The sequence below is a fragment of the Nestor notabilis genome, unplaced genomic scaffold, assembly GCF_000696875.1.
Source record: "Nestor notabilis isolate BGI_N333 unplaced genomic scaffold, ASM69687v1 scaffold13379, whole genome shotgun sequence".
Lineage (NCBI taxonomy): Eukaryota > Metazoa > Chordata > Aves > Psittaciformes > Psittacidae > Nestor > Nestor notabilis.
In genome coordinates this window covers 3,594-15,852 of record NW_009942444.1, presented here as the reverse complement: position 1 = coordinate 15,852, position 12,259 = coordinate 3,594, and the positions used below count along the sequence as shown (strand labels likewise).

Here is a 12,259-nt window from a genome sequence, read left to right as displayed (position 1 = left end):
AAGTGAAAAGTGAATAAAATCCTACTCTGGAAGTGAAAGCAAAAAGGTAAAACATACTTTAAAAAAATTAAGCATCAAGAAATTGGAAAACTGGCAGTTTCTGGAGTCATGTACTCTTCTGCACCCCCCAGCTTCCATACAAAGGCAAAAAAGATGAAAAAGCACAGAGAAGCAATAGTGAAATTTGCAGAGAAAAACTATACATAGCTTTAAGATGTCAGTGTCTGGACATGTGCAGTAACTGTGTTATATGCATTGCTTCTAATTACAAAGAAAACACAACCTTTAAAATCCAATTCATGTTTGACATATTACTGTAGTGGTTCAATGCACAAACCAGAAGCAAGCTAGTACCTAAGAATGATACTGCCTAGATGCTCAGATTGTCAAGAAGTGGCTTTGGATCACATTTCCATAGACTCAGTTAGTTGTCTTCAGTTTAAGACAGACTCCTGGCAGGAGTCAAAAAGGAAGAGCTATAAACATAGGAATTCCAGCAGAACAGAAATCTTGTTGCCATCGAAAACCCAGGATGTTACTGCAATCAGAGTTACAATTCCAATAGCCGTATTTTCACTTGCATGAGCTACCTATTTAAGAATAGTTTATGCTATATTTGTGTATCTGAAGCATTATACCAAAAAAACCCCAAACTACTAACCAACCACCAACCAAAAAACCCCAGCATGAATAACAAGTAGTAGTCACATGCAGAACCTGATCTCACAAATTAAGCATATCACAACATTGGATACATACTGTTTTCAGTCTTCACAATTGACTTAACACTGGTGCTTCCATTTAAGTACTCGCAGTTGGTGGTATGCTGGAAAGCCTTTGCTTCAACTTAGTTTAGCTAATGGACTGAGTCCACTTAACCCAAAATGTAGCAAGTCACTAGGAGCTGAAAAAGCAGAGAGACTTGAAAGAGAATAACCAGACTGCAGAGGAGAAGATGCATTGATTTAACAAAAAGGACATGGCATCAACTTTTTTTCTTTTTCCCTGAAGGCACCTTGACACATTGTACAGTTTTTGGAAATATCCAAATCTGTAGCCAAATAAACATAGACAGCTAACCTGCTGAAGCATGTTCGCAATAGGAATCTAAGCAATCATCTGTATTTAAGGTTAAAACGCAGAACATCTGCTTTGTAAAGCCAAAAGTTTAAATATAAACTTAAACTTCTGTACATTCAACTTAATTCTAATTTCAAGCTAAACACAGGCTGAACAAACTAGAGAGTTAAATAAACCAGAATATTATAACACATCCTTCTCTTAAATAAAACCCTGATATTTGGATCATGGAAATTATTAAGATATATAGTTGTGTTTATAAATGCAACAGGGTATTTACATAAATATATACATATGTACATATTTATACACAAACATACTTGTTTGAAGAGAGCTACACTTTTTTCACTGGCAAAAAGGCAAAGTCCAATGAAAAGAACTGCATTCAAACCCATTTTAAACACTTGTTTTAACCAATTGAAATACACTCTGCTGAAGAAACATATCCTTGAATGTGAATTTAAAAGAAAGATTTACCATTTGTTGATTTACACATGACCAGAATTGTCATCAAAAAGTCAGTGCTCATCAACACACTACCTTTTTGTTGTTTATAAACATACCAGTTACTGTTCAGTGAAGACACACTTCTGCATGTAAGCTTCAATTTTTAACCTGCAATTCTTACAACATGATTGCTTTTTTTTATTTTTTACATAAGTTTTTATTTTTTACACAAGTAGAGATAAACAAAAAGAGCTACCCAAAAATCTGCAACCACTCTGACAAAGCAGTCTATCCCTTCAATAACTTACCAAGGATAATTTAGAAACAGCCTTAGATTAAGAAAAGACATGCACAAAACCTCACATTCATGAGAAGGTATGACAGTACTTAAGGAGGTTTTAGAGTGGCAAGAAGGCAACATAAAGCTTGCTTTGTTCCCACAAAATGTAGGTTTGCTGTTACAATAGGGGAAGTGAAGACAGATTCCCCTACTACAAGGTGACTATTTTGACTACATATTGCTTTTCTAGTTAAGAGGAAGAGTTTGATGATCACAAGATCTGCTTTCAAACTCTAAGTGATCTCCCACCTTCTTCATAAAAGGGAAGTCAAGTCTTCAGAATTCATCAGAATTTGCCGATACATTTCAAAGTCACCAATCTGTTAAGGGATTCCCCCCCTTCCCCAGCTTAATTCATCATTTCCAGTTTTATGAGGCTGAAAGCCATTGCACATTCATGCAATTATCATCTAGCAGAAGTATTTTAATGTGATAACTTCACTGAGACCCAGAGCTAGAGGTATAAAAACTCTACAACTCACATGCCCAAGAAATCAAAAGGTTGGATCACCTGCCCTCTTCTCAGTCATTTAGCACACTAAGAGCTCAAGTCAGCAAAAGCATAAAATAAAGGTACACAGAACAGCTGCACTAGCTTTGTTAGGTCTAGTCAAGACCATGCAAACCTATATTGTACAGAGCATTTAAACCACTTTAACCCTTTGTTAAAATCCCATTTTAATTAGTTCAGGTCACTATATTAAACAAAACATCTTTTAGTAAGGCTAGCCTTATTTAACCTTACTCACAGGGATATTCATCAATTTATTATACAGATCACCTACATGAACCAGTAAGGATTTTTGACATATCAATCCTGTTAAGACAGCAGACACAACAAAGGAGTCGCTCAGAATGCATGCTCATGAAGAAATGTTGGTTGGGTTACAGTACCATTTCCCAAAAGATACTTCCTATCCATGCTATAATAAGCATCCCACCCATAATAAGCTAAAACGAAGAGGGGAAAGATAACAATTTCATTGCTGCTTTATCTGTAGAAACTTACTAGAAACTAAGGCACAAGTAAGCAAACAACACTGTATTAATTTCTTAGTTGTGTCAGTCCGTTATTAATGAATTACTAAGCATTATCTTTTGCTTAGTCCCAAAAGGAATAGATAAGGGTTTGCTTGCCTTTACTACTTTGAATAAAGGTATTTTGAAAGCTCCACACCACTAGCTAGTTCAAGTAGTCTATTAGAAGTAGAGCAACTAAACTGGGAACAACCATATGTATGTTTATTTTTTAATAATGGACAACTTTTTAAATAAAACTACTCAAGTTACCTTCAGGAAAACTTTGTAACACATCTGACTGTAAGGCTCACAGTTTAAAGTTTTAAAGAGTACAAGTGCCATGAAATAAAGTGTTATGTAGATAGACAAATCTATCCAGTAACATAACTAGCCATCGACTTCAACTTATTACCCTAATTTGTGTGCAAGTAGGACTGCCTGTATGTATTCAGCATTTTCTTCTTCTCTTTGTCTTATTAGATCACTCAGCTCCTATTTCACAAAAATTCAGCTATTAGATCCTCACATCAATATAAATTCAAGCATAAAAATAAACTGGAGGAGAGCTGAGGTTTTTTTCTATGCTGAAGTGGCAAATTAGATGGACTGATCAACTTCTGCTCTCCAACACATTGCTCTTCACTCAGACGACCCTTCTTCATCTCTTTTGACTTACCTAATGTCATACTACAATGAAGTTTTAAATTAGCATCCCTTTTACTTCCACCATTAACATTCATATTATTGTTTTTTAAGACTGTACGAAACAGACTACTTGGTAACAAAGACTGGTCTTTTTTGTTCATCTCCTAGAAACAGTTTTCTAGAACCAACACACAGAAATGTATTTTAATTGTCTACATTAATTAAAATAATTTCCCAGTGTAAAAATCCAACCACGTCAGTCAACATAGCAAAACCTAAGAGATGAACTCAGATGGTTCAGGTAGAATGTGAGTGACAGTGCTGGCATTTTTTCTGGAAGGCAAAAGACAAACAAGACTTCACATTGTCTATTTGCGCAGCCTGGCAATACAACCACAGAACAAGATACTGAACACATGCACTCAAAGTCATCAGATCCCAGAACTTGTTTCATAATTCTAAGAAGATCAATTGAAGACTCACAGCAAAGTTAATTTATCTTTTGCAGCCTAAAGTTTATTACTGGTATTATATACAAACGTTTAGTAACAGTTTTGTCCCCATAAGAGTACAAAAAGAGACTGGAGAAAAGAATCTATACTGAAAATAAAAGGGAACAACTGGAACAACAATTTCAGAGACTCAGAGGAACTTCATATTGACTTGTACAATAGTTTAAACATAACAAACAGCTTACAACTGCCTCAGTACCTTCGCAGGCACACCAAACAGTTTTCTAATTAATTTAATTTATTCCTGTGCAGCTTTCACACTATATGGCACTTTACTGAATTAAGAATAATACACTTCCTCACTCCTTCCCAGAGTCCTCAGCTCCCAATTCCCTCAGCAACATTAAAATCCCACTATTGTAATCACATAATTTTAATAGCATGTGACAAAAAATGTGTTCTCAAAGTCAAGAGTAAAAGAAGTAAACCAGTGAAAAACACAAACCAATGAGACTTTTTTGTATGTTGAGTTTTCTTGTAGTAAGAAAAACATGTTTGATTAAGAAATGCTGAAGTCCTCTGTTATTAAGACAGTAACAAACATGCAAACATTGGCAAATGCTTCTATACACCAGGTTTTTAACATTTAAGTGAGTTTCAACAGAGCTTGGAGAGCTGAAAAGCACTGGGTCAAACTTTTTTGTAATGAAAGGCCATCAGACATTTCATCCAATGACATTAGAAGCTACACCCTTTTTTAGTTAAAAAAGTTTTCATCCATCATACAGGCAGGCCAAAACTTGTCAGAATTCCACAGGCATCTCTTATTATTACAGACAAGACAGAATTAGAATGTAGCGGCATATTTCTGAACAAGACTTCACAGTTAGGCAAATGCTTATTTAATTTACCTTATAAATATGCTTTTGATTCTTTTCCTTAAACATAAGGAAACAACAAGATGCATCACACAGTGCTACATCGCATTCTCACAAGACTGGAACTAATATGCTTCCTTCTGAAATGACATTATGGCAATCTATGCTGTCTGATGCTCTGCAAAAATAATGGCATTTTTCTTCAAAGGAGGAGCAACCCTACTTGCTATTTCCAGGTTAAAGAAAAAAAAAATTTGCACTGCATTGCCTTGCAAAATTAAACACTTCTCATGCTTGAGTGCATACAAATATCACGTTTGGCAGAAAATAAATGTGCCTTTTCATGCCTGAGTAGCTTATGGATGAGGTCTGATGGAAGTGCTTAATAGAATGTAAGTCTAGAGGAAAGTTAAGTATTGTAATCAGAGAACCCTGAAGAAGAGGTTGGATAACTATCTCTTTACTCAGTCTATCAAAAACATACAATCAAAGCTGCTCAAGCGTTTGTTGCAAAATAGCTCTAGAAGACCTAATTAAAAAAATTTAGAAGAAATCATGTTTTATTGTTTACATCTGAATTGTACAACATCTATCTAGACAAACAGCTCCCTGAACACAGCAATAAGAAAACAAGAAACTAAGATAACTTTGTTCCCCAGCTTCTCAAGAAGGCAACTGAAGTCAGTTGAAGTCAGTATATTGGAGTTCTAGTGTGCTAAACTCTGCTGTGCTCTCATACTCTTCCCAAGCAGTGTGGTAACAGTACAATACCAAGTGGTAATGGTTTCTTGCCTCTTTCTTAAGCTGTGTCTTAAAAATCAGTACTTGGCTTGCCATTTCCATAAGTCAATATAGGAAAAAAAGACCCTTGAAAACTTGGCCCAGAAGTTTTGTGGTGCAATGCATATTGCTTTAGGTTAAAATAAAAAATTACCTGGCAATGAAAAAAAGAAAAATGTAGCATTAAGCACTAGAAATAACAAACACAAAGTTAGATGAATAGAAGCTAAATATTAGAATTTGAGACTACCACATTAGTAAACAGACCTAGATGTTAATTCCAAGAAGATTGTTTTCTGTGTTTTGTTTATAAGCAGCCTTGATTATCACATATTCTGAGTTTAGGTCACACATGCAGGTGTTAACTTGTACAAGACAATTAAAAAAAAGAATTAAAGCGCACTTCATCTTCATTGATCTCAAAATAAGCATTGTGAAAATAATTACAGCAGGAAACTCAAATATGGTTGCATAGTATAAATTTTCTGCAACTCGACCAAATAGTTGACCCGTTTTTGTGAAAGTGGCAGTCTCAAAATATGGTTGACTCCAAGCCAGCAAAATTATTGGCATGCCAGCAAAAACCTACTGCAACTTCTATATGTGGCCATAGACAAAAATTACCTAACATTTCAACTTTCTGTAGAAAATTGTGATTACATTTTGACTGAACAAGGCCTCTCACCCAGTCAACAAGAGTGCAAGTTCCACTTGCTATAACTAATAAATAAGCACTACACTGAAAAACCAATTATTATGTAAGGAAAAGATAACTTAGCAGCATCAAGACATGGCAGCATCAAGGTCATCAGGCTTAGAAATAGTAAAACTGTTTCTCTACTTGCAGGTGAACCCAAATTCATTTCCACTTCCAGGTGTACTTTGTTGCCCGCTAGACACAGGTATATCTTTATGGACATTCAGTTTTAACTTTGTTTCATTAAACATTCTTACATTATCTCACTGGTAGATCTTAGTTCAATGACAAATCTTAAGCAGCATAAGCCTTCCCTCACCGCAGTGCTATTTACAAAATAATGGGCAATTCAGCAGAAGTAGAAAAAATGCCCACTAGTAAGTGCAATATTTTTTGGTAAGAGCTCTAACATGGATGTATTTCCATCTCATGAAGTTTTATACTTTACAGCCATGCTCACTATACAGCTACCCTGAAAGCATAGCCAAATGGCCTTTGATGTTATTTTCAGAACGTATTTTTATTTTTAATATTCTAAATACATACTTCTACATATTTAAATTAATTTTAGTTATAAAGATAATATCAAACATGTTTAAAACTATACTTTTAATATATATGTAAATGATTGCTTTTCTCCTTTATGAATAAAATTGCTTGTTTAAAAATTAGTATCCTCAAGGCTTAGAATCAATAATTAGAAACATATACACTTGATTGTGCATTACAGAGCACCCAAAACTTTGCACTACTTAACATTCAAAAAAATTGCCACTATTAATACAACTTTCAGACAAAAAAGTTATTGCAATGTGCAGTATCTGCTTTGGGTTTTTTAGTAAACTTGAATAACTTATCAGCTTTGAAGGAGTTTCTTCACTAAAGCTAAAACCAGAAGACCAAACTAGGTAGATGCTTATTTCGCCAATATTCGGGATGCATACGTAATTTGCTTTTAAAGTTCCGCCCCTCTAATCAGGATCTTAGTGGGACAGAATGAAATGTTGAAGCTCTGCTCGGTATTTCTTTTACAAATAATCCTGCACTGCAAGTCAGCATGGAACTGTTAAAAGTTAGAGATTTCCTTAAAATCTAAGTCTCAGCAGATATCAAATAAACGTGGACAATTAACTATCCTTCTTATTTGCAGCTGAAATACAGAATAAAAAGAAAACCAGTCCAAAATTCCATAAACTGTACCACAGTACCCTCTGCTGGACAGCAAACACGAGAAGAACTGATAGTAAACTATACCGAGGTTAAGGAAAAGAACTCAAACTTGTATACAGATGATTATGGAAGTATAACTTTTTCCTAACATACAGCAAATAAGATGTCATCTATATAGCATACAGCAATATCATCGTGATTTTTCAGTTTCAACCCAAGTTAGTTCCCTCCTGTTTACAACTTCAAATCAGAATGTGACTTTCTTTACTTTTAGGCATGTTGCATCTAAACTTAATACCACTTAGAAATAGCTTGCCTTGAACAATTTGATACTTATTCATTAAAAATTTAGGCTTTAACAAGTCCTGTGAATTCAGGCTATCAAGTCGCATATTTTAAAAATGCTTGTTGTCCTGTTTATGAATAAAACTTTCTGATTAAAAATCAGTCTCCTCAAGGATCAGAGACAAAAATGTAGAAGCATTCTCGATTGTGCATTACAGAGCACCTGATTCTTTACACTATTTCATGTTCAGAAATATCTGCCACTACTAACATGCCTTTTATACAAAAAGGGTTATTGCAATGTACAATCACATTATGCAACTTTAATAATAATTTATGAGCTTCAAAGGAATTTTGCCATTAAGGGTCTAGAAAAGTACGCCAAGTGAAGTCTGCTATGCATTGCATTGTAACTTTAGCATTTCTGATAATGGTACCTTGTTAGACAGCAAACAAAACTCTTACCCTGTTAAAGCTGTGCTCGTGAGAATCTTCCAGCTGCCCATTGCTAGTCACAGGAATTTCTGCTGCTGAGTTTTTGGGAGACTCTTGAGCCATTGGTCCTTCCTACAGCAAAAGAAGAAACAGCTTAGCATTTGTCTTAAATTTCCAGTGAGTGATCTATATGAAAATACTTGACGTACAGAGGTTTCATAACAGCTGATTTTATTTCAAACTCCTATTGGTAATATTCTGATATACTAGGTCTGTATATATTCATTTAACCACACACACAAACCACATTCATATGCTGACACAGCTCAGAGAGAAATAATGGAAAGCTTCAAGATCCAAGAGAAAAGAAACACAAAAATTTAACCCATTGATAAAGGGGGTGAGAGGTGTCATCCGCAAATGAGACATGCGGGGCCAGACAAATATTTTCTATGCACGCTTGACCCTTAGGGTGGTTTATGTATCACAAGCTATAAAAAGATGAACTTGGCTAAAAAACAAACAAACAAACAAATCCCAAGATTGTACTAGCTAACGATAAACAAAAACAACAAAAAGAAAGTAATGATTCCAAACTTTAAAATAGTTTAACTTGCTTCTTATTTTAGCATAATATAGTGCCACCTTCTGACTAAAGTGTTGGTATACAACTCTCATTCAGCCAACAGCAGTAAATCTGAAGTGAAAAGCAGAAACAAGAACTTAAAAGCACTGATGCAATTCAAGAATCAAAGTTAGTTTCAAAATTCAGCTGCATTACAAGCAGTAGCAGCAGCTATGAAACCACTGCTTTCAAGAATGCCCTAAGGTATAACCTAGAAGAGTCATTCCCAGATGAAATGTATACCTGCAGAGGGTGTTCGCAGGCACCTGAAGAGGGAATGGCACCCTAACACTCTCCAAAACTAAGAATTTCCAAATGTTCGTGCTTACATAAAGGTTGTCTGCAGTCGTCAAACCAGCCCCTACACCTGTGCTAGACTGACATGGTACACTATCAACAAGTACCTGAGAACAGGGGTTTTCTTCCCTTAAAGCTCCTAAAAAGGGAACCAGCTCTTTTCAGTCAAAGGGTCAGGAAGAGGCCAAGTGTCTGAGATGACAGCATTTTCAAAAATTCTGCACACACAGAGAACAGATTTCAAATCACTTAAGAGAAAATCAGTGTGCCATGAATTCAAGAAGTTATTTTAACACTCGAACTTACCCCCATCAATCCCTGTCATTTAAGACCCAGTCAGTGCCTTCTTTCAGCACTGGGAAGGAATAGCTCATATGCCATATATTCATGTTGGCCTAGCATACCAAGTTCTCCAGATAGTCCAGTCTTCACCCACCACTAGAACACAGAGCAGCTTTTTAGGAGGTCATTCTTCATACAACAGAACAAACCCAGAACTCATAGCCTTTAATTAAATGAAAATACTGAAGCACAGCAAAATGTCCATGCTTATTTTATGAGTAGTTTTAAAGCCGTAATCTGTTTCACTTCATAGAACATCTCAAGCTGGAAGAGACGCAGAAGGACTGAGTCCAAATCCCCATTACTATACAACACCATTAGATCAAATGTTCTAGTTATCTGTCATATTAGATTTTAATTTAGGAAATCTATCCAATAGCTTAAGCTCCTTAAGATTGCTCAAAATCTCACATCTGCCTGAACTCCAAGACTGCTAGGAACTATACTTCTACTTGACACAACCAAGTAGGGTTTTTTCAAAATGCTGGGCCTGTCTCAGCTACCTGCACAATACTGAAATGTTAGCACAGGCTAACACAGCTATTTTTGTTCTTCTTTCTGCAAATTGTCAGGAAACAGCGCCAAGGGGAAGTCCTGTACTGTCAGGGGACGTACTTCATTTGGCAAGGATCACAAAGCTGCATGTCCAAATTTAATTAAAGGCAAAACAAATATTTGGCTCGGGTCCTTTTCATCAAGAATCTCAAATAATTTTGCTAATACTGTACACTGATATATGTTTATGCATTTATTCAGATATACATGCTTACATATATGCATACATTTCTCTAGTAAATATCTATTAGCAAATAAAAATTCATCAGCTTCTCTGGACAATTTTTGACATCTACGTCAAGCAAGAAGCAATACACATTTTTTTTGGGCATTCTTACCCAACTCGAACATATGTACAAGTTCAGAGAAAGCAAAATATTACTTGCTAACTTCAGTTTCAAGTTCGGTCTGTACTTAAAGACCATTCTGCATTGCTGAAAGGACATTTCACCACTCAGCTTTCCCAGTCCCTGCTGTGAGCTACACAGTGTCCCATCTCCCAGCCACCCACCTGACTGCACTGTAAATACACTCAACTCTAGCCTGGCAACAGACCTTTCCTCCCGGTTACTTTTCCACACAGTTTCAGTTGATTCAGTTTACGATGAGGTCAGACTAGCTCCAAAGACATGAAATGAGCAGGTGAAAAATGGAAGTGGGATAAGCTGCTAATTTGGTGCAGCCATAACAAGAAATCACTACCTGCATTTTAGTCAACAGCCTAAGCTAGCACTGCTGCCAAGAACAATTTCTTGCCCTTTTTTCTGCCCTTTACCCCTAACTCTTCCCCCCAACAGCTTTCCCCACTCCCCTACATGCTCCCTGGGCCAGAACAGCGTATTTGTACAGAAAACAAGATTGCAGAAACACTGCAGATTAAAAGAAGGTGTCCCAGGCCCAGAAAGAGGATAGGTAATATTTCCATTCAAATTAGTTCATCACACAGCTCTAACACTCGCATCTATGAAACAGAGGGTGTGACAACACAGTAAGAAACTACCGAGAATGAAGGACAGCTCTCAGCCGCAGTATCAGCTTACTTCTGCAGTGCAGCAGCTCACAGAACCATAGAATAGTTAGGGTTGGAAAGGACCTTAGGATCATTCAGTTCCAACCCCTCTGCCATGGGCAGGGATGCCTCACATTAGGCCATGTTGCCCAAGGCCCTGTCCAACCTGACCTTGAACAAATACTTACTCCAGCTGTAGTCTACTGCCAAAACCAGCAGCCATTTCTCTTTGCCTCTAGATGCATGTTCCTGCAACCTCACACAATAATGGTAAGCTTACTGATCTGAGAGAAAACTAAACCACCAAAGCACGACAGTACTTCTGTTGAAACAGTGAGTATGACTGCTGAATCAATTGTCCTTTGGCAAGCATAGCCCACAGCTGGTTTACACCAAGTATATAAAAAAACCTGAATCCTCAGAGGGAAAAAAAAAATAAATTTATATGTAGGAAGTAAATCTAAAGAAGTTCCTGAATTTGTATTGATGTATTGGGCATGAATGACTAATGCACAATAGAAAATCCCCCGAAAAGATTCACCATTCGAGCAGCAGATCCAATGCCTTCTTACAGTGAAGTGGCACAAAGATTGCTGCCTTTTAAATATCAACCCTTTCTTCCTGCAGTACTTACACATTTCAGACTACCACACCTAAATCTATTCAACTTACAAAGCAAATACTGCAGCACAGCAACAAACTACTGGTTGAAGTAATCCTTTGTTATGAACTAATTGTTCTTCATGGTGTCTCAAAAGCAACCCCACCCGTTCGAGATAATGTGCATGGACTCATGCCCCCATACTAACTTCCCTGTGCTCTGTATATGAGAATTTTTGGCAGTCTGAAATTGTTGCTGGGATTGGTTGATTTCACACTCATATAATGATCATCTCAGTCAGACTGAACCTCTTCTGCAGCCAGATGAGACTCATCAAGTGTTGCAGATTCACTGCTGTGTTCTGACATACCTGAACATAAAATAGGTTTGGCATGCATTGAATGATGTGAAAGGAGCTGGATGTTGCACCTTATGGAAACCAAAGCAGGCTTTCAGAAAACATTTATTTTACATGTTCTTCTAAAGCAAATGGAAACCTCCCTCTTTGATGGTGAACAGGCTTTTAGCTCTCCAAAAATCTAATCAAGACTAGGAATACAGTCTAGCATAAGCTTCCACTGCCAAAGCAACCTTCCCCACA

The 12,259-nt window shown here is 36.6% G+C and overlaps 1 protein-coding gene across 1 annotated transcript in view; it reads right to left on the bottom strand.

The window, feature by feature from the left end:
- Window positions 1–12,026, bottom strand: part of ARFIP1 (ADP-ribosylation factor interacting protein 1) — a 37,384-nt gene extending 25,358 nt beyond the window's left edge. Inside the window, 2 exon segments of the mRNA XM_010021415.1 lie at window positions 8,260–8,361; window positions 11,934–12,026. Of these exon segments, the coding sequence (XP_010019717.1) occupies window positions 8,260–8,361; window positions 11,934–12,026 (195 nt within the window).
- Between the last annotated feature and the right edge of the window lie 233 nt (window positions 12,027–12,259).